The sequence below is a fragment of the Ahaetulla prasina genome, chromosome 3, assembly GCF_028640845.1.
Source record: "Ahaetulla prasina isolate Xishuangbanna chromosome 3, ASM2864084v1, whole genome shotgun sequence".
NCBI classification, from domain to species: domain Eukaryota; kingdom Metazoa; phylum Chordata; class Lepidosauria; order Squamata; family Colubridae; genus Ahaetulla; species Ahaetulla prasina.
Window position 1 is genome coordinate 146,725,152 of NC_080541.1, and position 16,231 is coordinate 146,741,382.

A 16,231-nucleotide genomic window follows, 5' to 3' on the forward strand; every position below is an offset into this window, starting at 1 on the left:
CAGCATTTGAACTACCGTAACTGAGTTTCTAGTTCTACGCTTATGTCATCTTTTGTTGTTGTATGTTTTGTTTGAAGTGTGCCTCCCTTGAGTACCCCTGGGTGTACAAAACATGTTTGGCACTCCCACAGTTAATCTAACTCAGGAGTACATAATCCATACTTACATAACCCATACTACAAACTGAAATTTTGAAAGAGAATGAAGAAAATTATTGTATATAACAACTGGACAATAATTGTATAGCATTGACATTTTATTAAATTGATTTTTGAGCAAATCAACTCAAGATGTGAATTTAATTTAATGAAATTGTTTTTGCCTTGGCATTTTTGAGGTTGGGCAGGCCACTCAGAGACCAAGCATGGGAAAAATGTGCATTCCTGGTCTAAAACAATTTTTGAAAAATCTAGAAATCAGATATTAAGTCATTAGATGGTTTCCTTAGCAAATCAAAGTGTACTGCTCTTCTAAGAGAAATAGATTCTAATACTGTGCATGTGGTTGAGTATGTAACCATGCTAGATTGCTTGGTTTTTAATGGCATTATAGTTTATTTTTAACTGCCCAATCTGATGCAAAGCCTTTGGCAAAGGAACATTATTGTCTTCACCACATTAAAAGCCTGATTGCCATTTCCTGCTATGAAAAGTGCACAAGCAAGCCACTTGGTCCTGTATGTGTATGCATGTGTCCATGTGTGCATTTGTCTGGTGGGTCTCTTTTCTTGGCGTTGGCATTTCTGTTGGCAATTCTCCCAGAAAATAAGATTGCTCCTCATCCGGTAATTAACACAACGCAACATTTTGACCAGGCTGGCATGATGTATTTCCTTTCTTTCTACCACAATAAACCATCATGGGAATTCAAACAGCCTAATACATACCACACAAATATGTAGAAAGACTGGTTATAATCTCTGTAAATGTTCAGAGTCAAATTAATAAGGAACTAACACAAACCTGTAAGTCTGGTGTCCTCCAGATGTTTTAGAGATGACTTCAAGAATTCCCAGCCAGCATAGCCAGGAACATATTGGCTAGAGCAGTGGTTCTCAACCTTTATAGTGCTGCGACTCCTTTAATACAATTCCCCACAATGTGGCGACCCCAACCGTAAAATTATTTTCGTTTTGAATTTATCGCGCCTGAAGCCGTATTGGCTAGCGATCTGAACTGCTTGCGATTGCCTTGAGGACGGAGGCATTAAAGCGGAGACTCCTCCCCTATTAAGTTTATCGCGCCTGAAGCCAGATTAGGCTAGCGATTAGGAGTGATTGTAGCTGGCTTGAGAGGGAGACATCAGAGCAAAGATTTCTCTCTGTTTTAATTCATCGCGCCTGAAGCCGAATTCGGCTAGCGATTTGAAGAGCCTGCAGCTGGCTTGTGAAGTCAACTATTGGAGCGCGATTTTTCGACTCGCAAGTATACTTCCCATATTTCTGATGGTCTTAGGTGAGCCCTGGCACATCGTCATTCGACCCCCAATGGGGTCGCAACCCACAGGTTGAGAACCGCTGGGCTAGAGGCTTCTTGCAGCTGTTGCCTCAATGCAGTTAGAAGGCACCATCTTGAGACAAGCTAATTTAAAATGTCTTGTTGACCAAGGCAGGCATGCAATTTCTGGATCCAAAGGTTCCTACAAGCCTGATGATCCTGTAAGCATTAACCTTGGAGCATAAATGTCTGCAATAAGTTAATGAGCACATTCAGCTGAGCCTCCATGTTTACATGCCCACCCTGCGATCCGAAACCAGGCCTTCCTTACCTTTTAATCGATTTTGATATTTTTGTATCCGCATAGCACGTCGTATCAGATAAAAATAATAATCTCTAGAACTCAAAGGAAAAGCAATATTAAAAAGCTAGAATAACATAAAAGCAGTTCAAAATAGCTAGCCTTACTTTATTTTTACTGGGCCATGCTAAATACAGTGAGAAAGAGCTGGAATGCATGAGGTAATAGCCATCATATCTCTCTGTATCAACATAGCCTAGGATGAAGAATGCCTTGTAATTAAGAAACATCTGAAAAGCCACATGTTGTCCAGCCATGATTTATATTTATTTTCCTCTGGTTCTCATTTTAACTTTTACTCATTGATTTTCATTCTCCAGCCTGAAGTATCTGATAGAGCTCCATCAGTACACATAATAACCATGTCGGCTCTCAGCCTGAAGCAGGCCAACTAAGTGTCCAGAACTGGCCCATAAAAAATTCCTATTGGCCTTAGCTTCTCTCTGCTGAATTCTGGACACAGTAACAGCAGGATAATGTTGGTTAATTGAAGGATGTTTCAGTGCAGGAATCCAACTCTTATTTCAATAAATTATAGCATTTCAAATAAGCTTAGTGGAACACCGGCTGATCCCTCTGTATGTGAAGTTATTGTGCAAGGCTACAGAAAGCATTCATAAGAAAACTGTTCGATGATGATGATGATGGCTGGTCCTACCAGTTCTCGCTTGCAGGCAAATGGTATTATGTGCCATTGTTACTATTTTATTATGCCCTTGTTTATAGTCCATCTAGTGCAGTCTTCTTGCAGCAGCTATCTAGGTCAGGGGTCTCCAACCTTGGTCCCTTTAAGATTTGTGGACTTCAACTCCCAGAGTTCCTCAACCAGCTTTGCTGGCTGAGGGACTCTGGGAGTTGAAGTCCATAAGTCTTAAAGGGACCAAGGTTGGAGACCCCTGATCTAGGTGATCCACTGTTTCTTCAGCTTCTTTGCGTGCAGAGACGGCATTTGAGGTCTGTTGCTGTCTTCTCAATTGTGTTTTTGTATGCATTTGTTTTTAAGGCTTAGTCTTGTGCAGCCAGAATTAGCCCTTTTCTTTTTTTTTTTTTCAAATTTCCTGCTCTTACCCATTACCAAGTCTTGCTTTTATCTGCTTTGCCTATTATTATTTTCTGTATTAGCCATGTAATATTTTTCTTTGCCATGACTGTCTTCTATTCTTCATTTGGTCTTTCTTGTATGTCAGTCTGGTCTCTTTGATATTCAGTAGATCTTCACACTGTAGTCTCTTCGGTACATCTTCTTCACCGTCCTTCAGATATTTCACTTCAGATATTTCTTGAGATACTGGTAGTTCTCATGAGATTATAATTGGGCAACCCATCAGCCAGGTGGTTAGACTAGATTTGGTATTTTGTCCACTTATTGAGTTCTTCCCAAGGACCTGGGATAGGCAGATGTTACTTCAGATAATCTGGAATTGCACTCAAGGCACTTTTATTATTGGTACTATTATGTTTGCTTTCTTTTGCCACAATCATTCTACTTCTATTTTTCAAGTCTTCATATTTTGTGATTTTCTCCAGTTTTCTATTCTGTTTATTTCTACCACTTTAATTCCCACAATGCTTTGAATTAAGCCTAATTTAGGCTTCTGTTCTGCATAGAACAGATATGACCCTCTCCTATATGTTTTGTTTTGTTTTGTTAATTACTTCCAAGGTCCTTAAGGCACTGCAGCAGCTCTCTCCCTCACTTTTATCCCTGTTAGCACTTAATCATTACAACAGCAAATTAATCCAAGAAATGGTAACCTGTACAAAGTTACTATATGAGATTTTGGGTCCAGGTCTTTTCTTTCCTAATCTGAAACCATGGTTACCCAGTGGATCAAGAATAGCAGTGCATATACAACATACTCCCAAAGTCTTAACTACAACTCCCATTAGCCCTTATTAACAAGCATACTTATGTGACTTGAGGAATTTCTACACCAAACCATCTGGAACATGGCAAATGATCTCCCTTTATACTAGAATATTGTCACCAGAATGACCTCCTTTGAGCAAATGTAAACAAGAATATTTTGCCCTGGTGGCTTTCAGCGTTATTTTTAGCAAAGAACCTAGCCATTAAATTGCTTTTGGGAACCTGCTTTCCTGTTGCTAAATTCAAACTGTAACTTCTTTAACAACTTGTGTGGGCAACCTGGCTCCTAAAAGGGATAGATAGGTCTTCCAAGGAGTTGTAGCAAAGCTGTTGAAAACAGATGGATATTTAAAAAAGAGAGAGAAAGAGAGAGAGAATGCAATTTTAGAAAGCAATACCACTCTGGAAAACATAATATCCAGAGAGGTATTTAATCCGAAATAGATTTATACATCGGGTTAAATAAAAGGTTTATACATATGTATACACCGGGTTAAGTGAAATGAAGTTAAATATAATGCATAATGCTAAACCCCACTGACAAGCCTCAGTGGTGTGGCCAAGGAATGTTATTCTTTCTGAGAACATAAGCATGACAGCAATGACATTCGAGAACTATGTATCCTCCCTACCATTGAACAATGATATATTTTAGAAAAATAAATTTCAGAAATGCGAGGCATCTGTAAAATGATATATTTATTTAGTGGTGTCTTACATAAAGATCTAACCTCCAACCCTTGGCAGGAATGCCATTGCATGAAAATTGCCTGACCAACTTCGTAGGAGCCATAGTTCTGGTGTTTCTTCCATCCGATCTTGCTGAAAATACAGAGAAAATGTAGTAGAGTGATAATAAGCCTTCAGAGGAGGCTGTCAGGTGTTTTTTTTTTTAATGAGTCACTATTTTCAGTTTTCTTTATGCCTTCCAAACAGAAACAAGGCAGGGAACTCTTGCCTTCTCTCGCCATGTATTAATCCAGGGAATATAGCATAGTGAAATATGCCTCCAATTTAAAATCCAGATCAGGGTGTGTTCTACCAGTACAGCTATTGCAATTTGGTGAAGCACCATTTTAGAACATGTCAAAAGCTACGGATGAAGCAACAGCAGCTGATGCAGTTCCTCAACTGTACATTTATTTAAGATTGCCTTTTCGGAACAAAATCCTGAGAACAAGAGCCTATCTATATTCGTTTCCAGTTGTTGTGTTCATCATGCAAGGCTCATATGACATTTTTAAATGGAAAAAATAACCATTCAATCTTCACAATCCCCAGTCAGTTCTTAATATAGTTATTTCAATATCCTCCGTGGTAAAGCATCGGCAAACTGCTTACATATCTACCAGTGGTGGGTTTCAAAAAATTTTACTACCGGTTCTGTGGGTGTGGCTTGATGGGTGTGGCATGGCTTGATGGGCATGGCTTGGTGGGCATGGCTTGGTGGGTGTGGCAGGGGAAGGATACTGTAAAATCTCCATTTCCACCCCACTCCAGGGGAAGGTTGCTGCAAAATCCCCATTTCCTCCTGATCAGCTGGGACTCGGGAGGCAGAGAATAGATGGGGCCAGGGCCAGTCAGAATTTTTACTACCGGTTCTCCGAACTACTCAGAATTTCCGCTACCGGTTCTCCAGAACTGGTGAGAACCTGCTGAAACCCACATTTGATACCTACCTTTACAAACTCTGAAATGAAATAAAGAGAGCAAAGAGTCTCCATTAGGCCAGTTGTTATGTCTCCAAGCCTTGTATTGCTACATCTGCATCCATCACATCCAGAACCAATGTTTGCCTACAACCAGTTGTTGCAAAAGTGGGTTAAAATTTAAGATCAGATTGTTTACTTTTAATGGCATCAGTCATCTAAAAAAATAACCATAAAGGAATCTACTTATTAAAGTTCTCATGAAGAAAATAAAAACCTTAATGCAGTAATAAAAAGGTAAAGGTTCCCCTCACACATACGTGCTAGTTGTTGCCGACTCTAGGGGGCGGTGCTCATCTCCGTTTCAAAGCCGAAGAGCCAGCACTGTCCGAAGATGTCTCCGTGATCATGTGGCCGGCATGACTTAACACCAAAGGCGCACGGAACGTTGTTACCTTCCCACCAAAGGTGGTCCTTATTTTTTCTACTTGCATTTTTACGTGCTTTCGAAACTGCTAGGTTGGCAGAAGCTGGGACAAGTAATGGGAACTCACCCCGTTACACGGCAGCACTAGGGATTCGAACCGCTGAGCTGCCAACCTTTCAATCGACAAGCTCAACATCCTAGCCCCTGAGCCACCCCTATAATGCAGTAATACTTATACTTAAAAGCCTCAAGCATGGTATCATTACTGTGCCAAACAATATGCAAGAAGTAGACAAATGGGAACGAAAAGATGATAACAATCTTACTAAATGTTTAAAACTCTAAACTATACATTTATAATTATCAGAGATAAAGCGAAGAATAGAAAAGGCATCAAGCAGGTGAGCCAACAGTGAATTGCTATATAATGAACAATGGAGTCTCATAAAGGGAAAGTTGACACAAATAAATAATCTTCTTGCTAAACTTTTAACAGGTCAGTCCACATTCTTTTGTGGGTGGTTGTTGCAAAAATCGAACCTTTATCTTAGATGTATTCAGAGAAAGTTTAGGGAAGACAAAACAGGAAGATCCAAATGCTTTAAAAAGATTTGAAAGATAAAATGTCAGCTGTTCAGTTGGGCACACTGTTCAATAAGCCACAAGTTTAGGCATCAAGTTACAGAGAAGACAAATGTGGCCTGTTATTGAAAAGTTCTTTGTAAGCTATTACAAAAAGAACTTTAACTTTGGTCATTGCATGATCTTTCTTTGGAGGGGAAAAAAAGTCATTTTGGAGAAATAACATTCTGTTGATTCTCTAAACCTTATTTGGAGGGAAAACAAAAAGCTGCAAATTGTAAATTGATTTCATTTTTGAGTCAACTTTTTGCAATTAAATGTCAAATTTTAAATTTATTCTAGAAAAATACTGGGCTTTGTAGACAGTCATGTTCTTTTGCATTAGAGTATATATCAATGATTTGACAAGCAGTAGGGTGATAAAAATTGGAATTGCATATTTTTATATTAGAAATGATACTATAAGTTTGGAAGGATACAACTATCCCACCAATGGCCTGAAGAATTTCTGTTTTATTACCATTTTTCCCCCAAATAAGCCCGGGTCTTATCTTAATTTTTGCTCCAAAAGATGCATTAGAGCTTATTTTCTGGTTAGGTCTTATTTTGGGGGGAATACGGTACTAAATGCACCCGTCTCACTAACAATCTTAACTGGGACTTATTTTGGGGGGTAGGGCTTATATTACGAGCATCCTGAAAAATCTTGCTAGGACCTATTGTCTGGTTGGGTCTTATTTTTGGGAAAACAGGGTACATACTGTGAGTCCCAACTGGACAACTAGAGATTTTGATATGGATATAGTACTTTATACATTTTTTCTTTATTAATTGCAAACTTGTTTTTTAATGTTAAATAAACTTGGTTAATTAATATATTGTAAACATATATGTACAGTAAGATTAGTTTTGATAAGTATATGCAAGTCAATTGTTATTTATGTTCCATGTAAAAGAATAAATAATGCATTTTTTTCAAAGGATGAGTCACAAAAATAAAATTAAATATTCACACACATCTATATAATCTATGGGGATGCTTTCCAGTATTGCCAGAAGATTTTTTCTTGCAGATGCTTCCCCTGTTAGATGCCAACTTTTTATATATGTAACTCTGCAGAATTGCTCCCTGACAATGTAATGCCTGAATGGATACATTTTGTCCCACTGTAACAGGATTTAGACAATATTTAAAGGCCTATTTCTTTCCCATAAATTCTATTTATTAGATGGCTTTCGCATTTATTTTACCATTATTTAAAATAAGTTCTTTATTTTATATATTTTCTTTATATATATTATATGTTTCTTTATATATGTGTTTCCTTTAATTTTGTTAGCTGCCCGGAATGCTCAGCAGAGCGGTAAACAGGGAATAAATTAAATAAACAAAGTAACATCTATAATGGATTAAAACTGTCCTAGCATAAGAACCAAATTAAGCACAATTGTAGAAGACAGCAGTGTGAGAAAGAGCTTACCTCTGAAGCTGAACACCCAGAAGATTGAAATAATTAAAAAAGATCATATGACATGAAGTTGATCTACTCAGAAATCTGGGAAAGAAATATGCAAGGATGAAATTTGCTCCATATGGTTATAGCTACAATATAACACTCAATTAGGTCATCCTGATTTCCAAAGTACAACATTTTCAGAAGATTCCTTTAAACTAGGATTTGGAAGTTTCGCTTAACAACTATAGCTGACAAGTCAGGTAGACACAGTAATGAGAAAATGTTTCCCTCTTCATTTCTTATAATTAAAAATATTCAAATATAAAATCCATATGCTACATTCACTGGACGCTTTATAGAAGAAAAAGAAGATACTGACCAGTTCCCACACCCATGCATACTTGAGCAATTCATAAGGTAACTTTACCTAATACTGAAGCTATGAAACAATGCCCGATATCATATAACATCCTAAATAATTCACATTCCACTTTTGTCAGAGATTGTAATAAAAGGTTCGCAAAACAACCCCCTGCTTCGCAAGCATTGTGTGTGTATTTTTAGAATGCTTGCCCTTTTAACAAGAAAAGGAAAGAACTTACTCTGTTTCTAAAGCCACTTTTGACTGCCGTAAAGTTCATTCTTGTTTTGAGAGATTAAACATCCAATTCTAACTTTGAAAAAAAAAACACTCTGTGTCAAATGTCCAATTAGCAAACCTAAAACAAGGAAACACTCTCGGGAGAATTGAATTCCCAAAACTAAAATTTTATTGGATACACTCAGTGGTGGGTTTCAAAAATTTTTACTACCGGTTCTGTGGGTGTGGCTTGGTGGGCATGGCATGGCTTGGTAGGAGTGGCTTGGTGGGCATGGCAGGGGAAGGATACTATAAATCTCCATTCCCACCCAATTCCAGGGGAAGATTACTGCAAAATCCCCATTTCCTCCTGATCAGCTGGGACTTGGAAGGCAGAGAATAAATGGGGGAGGGGCCAGTCTGAATTTTACTACCAGTAAAAATTGAGTCCGAACTACTCAAAATTTCCACTACCGGTTCTCCAGAACTGGTCAGAACCTGCTGAAACCCACCTCTGGATACACCATGTTGGTACTGAAGAAACAAAACCGGCTCTGATTTTCCCGTGCAAATGCTTAATACCTTCGGCACTGTATATGGTTCCATATCATAATACATTGCACCTACAATATTTTCTATTTTTTGTTCACTTTTTAAAACCTCCCTTTCAGGCAGAGTTACCCAGTAATTTACAGAAAATGAAAATCTCCTAAGTCATCAATATCACCCTGAAGATCATCGGTTGCTTATTCTTCATATATGCTGTGAAGCTTGTTAATGAAATAATGCTTTTATGGTGGGCTGGCTGGGAATGTAAAGTACCGGAAGGGGCTGGCTTATAGATCTCACAAGTCAGACGAGCGCACCAGTTTTCCAAACTTGAACTTGTAGCACCACAAAACTGGGAATTGTAGGAAATGATCACCCTTGAAAGCTGCCAGGTTCAGGGAGAGGTATTTGGCTGCCACTTATGAACAGTAGCCAAACGGGAAATGGCCTTTCTTACCAGAAGATGGCTATGGTGGCAACAGCCCTAGGGGGTTCTGTTTAGAGGCACACACAAAAAGTGTCCCAATCCACACAAGAATAGTGCCCAATCCACACTGGCCATGCCTGGAGTGCACCATTTGAATAGCAATTAGTGGAATTCTTGTTGCCTTTCACCAATTATGGTAAGTGCTGCCCTGCCTTAGTGTTGTTAGATTGATGCAACCTATCCATGCAGGTTCCTACAACTTATAAACTTGTCTGACCTTGACTATGTACTGTATCTGCCCTGTGGCCACACGTGTTGCTGCTCTGGACTTTGATTTCAGCTTAACCTGCTTTTCCAGTCATGTGCGTGCAAAACGAGACCACTTCTTCTACCTGCTGGAGTTTCCTCTATGACTGAGAATCATTAGCCGGGAGGGAAGGTTGGGTGGGCTAATAGTAGCCATTCTTCCAAATGTCACCAACCTGCTAAGCTTTAAAAGAAATAGTTTATAATAATAATAACAATAACAACAACAACAACGAGTTGGAAAGGATCTTGGAGATCTTCTAGTCCAACCCCCCTGCCCAGGCAGGAAACCCTACAACATTTCAGACAAATTGTTATCCAACATCTTCTTAAAAATTTCCAGTGTTGGGGCATTCACAACTTCTGCAGGCAAGTCGTTCCACTTATTAATTGTTCTGACTGTCAGGAAATTTCTCCTTAGTTCTAAGTTGCTTCTCTCCTTGATTAGTTTCCACCCATTGCTTCTTGTCCTACCCTCAGGTGCTTTGGAGAAGTTTGTCTAATGGCCCTCTGAAAAGACTCAAAATTGGCATACAAGTTTGAGCAAATCACTTTCGTTCTTTTGTATTCTCCTTGGACATTTAAACTTGGTTTCCTGGCAAGGAAAATGGCGCTTTTTTGGGGGGGCTGTTCTTTTTTCATTCTCAGGAACTGCCAACCTTCCGTCGCGAGCTTAAAATACATTTATTCATCTGCGCAGGACTGGATTAGATTTTAAATTTATACTGGTTTTAATGGGTTTCATTATTTATATTGCTTTTTAATAATTCGGCTATGTAGAATAAGTTTTTTAATTGTTATTTTAGTCTGTATTTATATGTACTTTTTTACTTGCCTGTGAACCGCCCTGAGTCCCTAGGGAGATAGGGCGGTATATAAATGTGAAAAATAAATAAATAAATAAATAAATAAATAAAATAAAATGAGATAGCAAGACCAAGCACTTGTGGGGGTATATAAATTTAATTAAATTTAGACAGTCCTTCCTCCTATTTTGAGAAGAACTAACTCTTTCTGGGTATACAGGTAGTCCTCTACTTATGACCACAGTTGAACCCAAACTTCTAAATGAGAAATTTGTTAAGCGAGTTTTTCCCCACTTTACTTACCACAGTTAAGTGAATCACTGCAGTTGTTAAATTAGTAACACGGTTGTTAAGTGAATCTGGTTTCCCCATTGACTTTGCTTGGCGGAAGGGTACAAAAGGTGATCGCATGACCCCGGGACACTGCAATCGTCATAAATGTGAATCAGTTGTCAAGCCTCCGAATGTAAATCACGTGACCACGGGGATGCTGCAAAGTGTGGGAAATGGCCATAAGTCACTTTTTTTCAGTGACGGTTGTAAACGGTCACTAAACAAACTGTTGTAAGTCAAGGACTACCTGTGTGTCCTGAGACCATTATACAATTAAACAAGAGTTCTACTCAAGTCCAACTTTCTCATTGATTTTCAGCATACTTTTTTCTCATTTTGACAACACGGGAACACTTCCACCTTGCAGAGACCCTGCTAGGCATCATTAAGATTAAGGGTTTTATTTTAAAAAAAAATCTTGCTATCTTCTACAGAAATGATTGCTCTTCTTTTTTTCTGACCTCTCAAGGAGCATGAAAGGGATAAGCAGGGGTTAAAAAGGCCCGAAGTTTTCTCTTTTGCCCATTAAAACAAAAACTGAAAAGGAATCCCACAGGCAAATGTGATTGGTGTTCTGATTGTGGGATAGGACGAAAAGAAAATATTTGGGCACTCCAGAGTTAATCTGTGGCATGCAAAGTGTGTGTATTATTACAACAAAGAATTGGCAGCTGCCGCAGAAGGAAAAGGCTTATGTTCTGCCGTTCAAACTTGTCAGTCAACTGATGCCAGGGTTCTGGACGTCTGCCTCTTCAGCACACCCTGTTGCATGTGTCTGTGTGAGCAGTTTTGCGCTCTCTTCGGAGACACTCCAGCTAAGTCAGGCTCCTTCCTTCCTTGGTGGAATTCGAGCTCTGTCTCTCAAAGCATTTAACTGGAAACCTTCTTACACACGGGAGCCCGGTATTCCTTTGTAGCTTTCACAACCTGTGTGTTTGTTTCACTTCCAGAATGGAAGAAGAGGAACTGCTGAAGGAAAGATTTCAGGCCATCACAGTAAGTAAACCCATACGTGTCTAAGAAAATTATACTTTCTCCTTCTCAGTGCAGCTTGTAATGTCGTCTTCTACTCTCAGAAGCCCTTTGCTTTCTATTCTTATTCGATGTGACTGTGTAGCCCAGCAGTTTGAAGATCAGCATAATTCTTTAGCCCAGCTGCCTTCACAGTGGCCATCATCTGACCTGACAAGCTCCACAGCACCGAATGCAACAGATGCTCGAGTCACACTTAGGTTTTACGTCAGGCTTCTGCAATGCTGCCATTAGGTCTGAGTGACTCTTTGAAGAAACATTTGCATTTGAAGGACACCAGGACAGAAAACTAGAACAGAGAAAGCATTCGACAGTTCCATAGCTTGAACGTAAATAACCAGGGAGGGAAGACTTCTGCCTAGCGGAAGGGATACTTGTGGATAATTCTGGAAAACACCAAAGTACTTGAGGTTGTGATTGTTTAAGGAGGTGAAATTCAGGTCAATTCATACTATAGTCAGGAGGTTTTGATTTTGTTCATTAAAAGTCAATTGTGTATGTCATGCAGGTGGGAAAATGTCCTCAACAGTGTTGTGTTAATCAGAAGAAGATACAGAGGTGAAGACTATATAATGTCAAAATGTATTGTCATCCAGTGTCTGTTGACCTAAAATGACCTTCACACTCCTGTGCTTTGACAGGTTGGGTCTACAGACTTTGCCTGCTCTTTAAAGACATCATTGGTTAGGTCTAAGGGAACAATTTTCAAATGGAGCAAATAAGGAAAAATAAGCTTTTACCCTGTGCATATCTTTATCAATTGCTAACCAATCTAACCAGATCAGCCATTCTTTCTTCATCTATGAATACAAGACCTCTCATTGATCAATAGATGTAACTATTACCTGTCTACTAGCCAAGTGCCCCAATACAGACACGTTTTTGTAGTTAGTGTTGAATAAAAATGTTCCAAATAACATTTGGAAAGCTTTAAAAAGAAAAGGAAGACACCTGACTTTTCCCCATCTCCTTCCTAACTACCATGCCTTAAAAGGCTCAGTTAAAAATGAGCAATCAGGCAAATTGTTATGAAGTATGCAGCCTAATAACTTTTACAAACTTTTTTTACAAGCCTGCCATAGCCTCTTTGTAAACAGTGGGCCAAAAGATTTTCCATATCCATGATAATAAAACAGTGTAAAAATTCAGCTTTATCATAAAATACATTTTTCCCCTAGAGGAATTGCATAATTGTATATATTCTAATTGTTATTTGTATGCCACCATCCATGTTCAGTTCAGAGAGTTGCCAAAATAAATTAAATTGGGAGAATATGTGTTTATTTTATATTATGACAAATAGAAAGTCCACAGTTGGGCAAAGTTTTCAAAGGAAAAAGCAAAATGTTCTGAAACGGCATTTCTAAAAAGAAATATCCAAAGCATACAAAGAAATTCTTCAGGCATCCTGGAAATCAATAAAAGGCGTATTATTTGAAAAGCAAAAGTAAAAACAAACCAACCTCACTCAAAAGCGTTAAAGAAAGATCCAAAATTCCCTGTTTGCAAATATAAATGAAACCTCAGTTTAGGGGATATTGATACAAGAGGCTGTGTCTGCACCCAGCAAAGCAAATTTCTTCTGCAGTTTGTCATTTTTACAATGATATCATTGCCCCAAAGGCTTAATTTATATTATTTATGCAAAGGATGCAAAATGCAATATTTCAATAAAGTAACCTAAATTGAAATGAATTATGTAATTTATGTCCCTTGTGTAAGAGCATAAATTATCATAATAATATGATTCTGTATTTAATGGACATTCCCAAATAGCAGACACCTGCTTTCCCCAGTTAGTCTGTTAAACAAGGTCCTCACTATAGTTCGTAGAAACATTCTGCTCAGAAAAGTAAAGGTAATTGGGGAGTTCACTTATAAAGTACCAACTCATTCTGATAACCCATTTAGTTAGGCATTGGATTTTCTCAAGCTGTTTATGTGGCAAAATCAGGAAGAAAGGAAAGTATGTAATTCAAAGACTGGCAAGCAAGATGTTCTTGAAATCTGGATTAACTGTACTATCTCAAACTGCTTAGCAGAGGTGTATATAATAAACAAACTTTAAAAACAGTTTCACACATAGGCTCTCATTCTATTCTACCTCTGCCAGCAAGAAACATTCTTCAGAGATTTATCATTAATTTAGGAATAGAACTCACCCACCTTCCAGCCCTTTGTAATTAAAGATATTCCATCAACTTAATGAATTTTCCCTCTGGCCAGATCCTATCATGAGATAAAGAGAAACAACTAGTTGAAGCAGCAGATACAGGGGCTGCCTTTCTGCATTTCTCTGTCTTGGAGGACACACTTATAATGCCCTCTGAGCAACATCTGCCTCAGGGCTGATGAAGGATGCTATCCTTTCAGAAGCATCCACAAAGAGGGTGTAAAAAAAATAATAATTAAGATGCCAATTGCAACAGAACGATCAACACACTATTCCTGCTCTAAATGTGCCAGTGTTGGCACACATATACACGAGATATTAAATTTATACACCACCCATCTCTTAGAGGTGGCTCATGCTATCATAATCATCATTTTGATTTTATTTTCCCTGCTCTGCCTGGACACCACTATACCCTATCAACAATTTTAGGGTTGTTTAAAGCAATTAAAAGATTAAACGGCTAATCTTCTTGACTTCAGTATATTAAATAGCAAGGGTAGAATCATTTTATCCTGTGGTTTAGGCAGCAAATGTTTTTAAGCGTGATGCCAATATATTTGTAAAAAAACAGAGACTTTAGACTGTGGGAGATTCTTTTTCCTCTGAAATCAGAGTAAATGCATGTTTGACATATTCTGCATGTGGCAAAAAATATAGAGATAAAAAATAAATGCGTGACAGAATCAAACCATTAACAGCAATTTTACTAGGAAAACTTTCATTTATTATAAGTAGGTATTTAATATCTATCAAAAATAAAACTGAAAGACTTATCTTGTAATGGAATTCTGAAGTTTTCAAAAGGAGAATCTTTCCATGGACATACAGTGGCTTCCTCAGCCTATGCAGAGAATCCTGGGAGAGGTAGTTCAGTGGGATGAAAGCAGATGTTATTAAGTCAAAGAACTTTCCAAGGTTCTTTGGAAATCACGAAATGCTACAGCTAGTCCTGGACCTGCGACCACAACTGAGCCCAAAATTTATGTTGCTAAGCGAGACATTAAGTGACTTTTGCCCTATTTTACGATCTTTCTTAAATGAATCTGGTTTCCCCATTGGCTTTGCTTGTCAGAAAGTCACAAAAGGTGATCACATTATCCTGGGACACTGCGACCATCATAAATATGAACCAACTGCCATTTTAATTTTGATCACATGGCCATGGGAATGCTGCAACATTCGTAAGTGTGAAAAATGGTCATAAGTCATTTTTTTTCAGTGCAATTGCAACTTTGAAGGTCACTAAATGAACTATTGTAAATCGAAGACTACTTGTATAAAATGCCTGCTCCTTTACTTCTGTTTAAGACAAAGTTATTTTTTTTCCACCAGAACGTTTTCCCTCCATAGCACAGTTCCAGCAAAAATAATTTTTCTGCGCAATGAATATATTATATATTCTGTAATGCCCCATTTCTTATCATCTATTTTCTGTAAGACATTCATGATATCTCAATAATATAATACTAAAGATTTGGAACTCTTAGGTTTAATGATTTCTTATTTTATTTAATCACATGTTATTTTTCTATCCATATGCTCCTCACAAGCCAACTTACTGTACTATTCAGAACAAAATTAAACAATAAAAATAGACAGTTAGTAAAATATGATATAAAACCAGATAGGAAAATAATAATAAAACTGCGTAAAATATCACTGAAAGAGCCAGCAAACATTAGTGATCGATCATATGCCAGTCAGAAAGGGAAGACTAGATTATGAAAGTATGGTTTCAAATTTCTGTTACAAGCAGGCAGCATGTCAGAAAATCCTTAATGTTGGTGCCACCACTAAGAAGGTCCTCCCTTCTCCTGTATTATCCCTGCACAGAAAACAGGTCAATAAATAGAGTTCCTGGTTCATAACATTAAATGCTATAAGGGTAAAGAAAAGGAAAAGAATACAAGATTAAAAGCAATCAAGAGATAGCAGACAAGATCATTAACAGCGTTAGCAAATGACAACTTAGCTCAATTGAAGAGAAACTGGACAGCATTTTAAAGCATTCAGATTCTCCACCTTAATTAACTAACTCCCTATAACTGAATGTGTCAAGATTTCTTACAGTTTCCAAGATTCTGTATTTACCCCGGGCTAGTTTCAAAGATATCTTATTGAATTCATAGATAGTTCTTGCTGCCTTAATTTTCCCCACCTGAGTGGAGCTTGACACATATTGCGGAGATGTTTCATTAGATGAGCAGGACTCAAGGCATCAAGGAATTATTTATAAATGA

General features: G+C 38.0%; 1 protein-coding gene and 1 long non-coding RNA gene across 2 annotated transcripts in view; one reads left to right on the forward strand and one right to left on the reverse strand.

The window, feature by feature from the left end:
- Positions 1-4,346: 4,346 nt before the first annotated feature.
- On the reverse strand, positions 4,347-8,471 carry LOC131194457 (uncharacterized). Its single transcript, XR_009154176.1, has 4 exons — positions 8,385-8,471; positions 7,807-7,881; positions 5,347-5,463; positions 4,347-4,489 (listed from the first exon to the last, which is right to left on the reverse strand). It is a non-coding gene; the product is annotated as an uncharacterized LOC131194457 (long non-coding RNA).
- A 2,992-nt stretch (positions 8,472-11,463) lies between these two features.
- The window catches only part of PALMD (palmdelphin), a 42,992-nt gene continuing 38,224 nt past the window's right edge, over positions 11,464-16,231 (forward strand). The window contains exon 1 of the mRNA XM_058175485.1: positions 11,464-11,779. Coding sequence (XP_058031468.1) covers positions 11,735-11,779 — 45 coding nt within the window. The 5' untranslated portion in view covers positions 11,464-11,734. The remainder of the gene's footprint in view (positions 11,780-16,231) is intronic.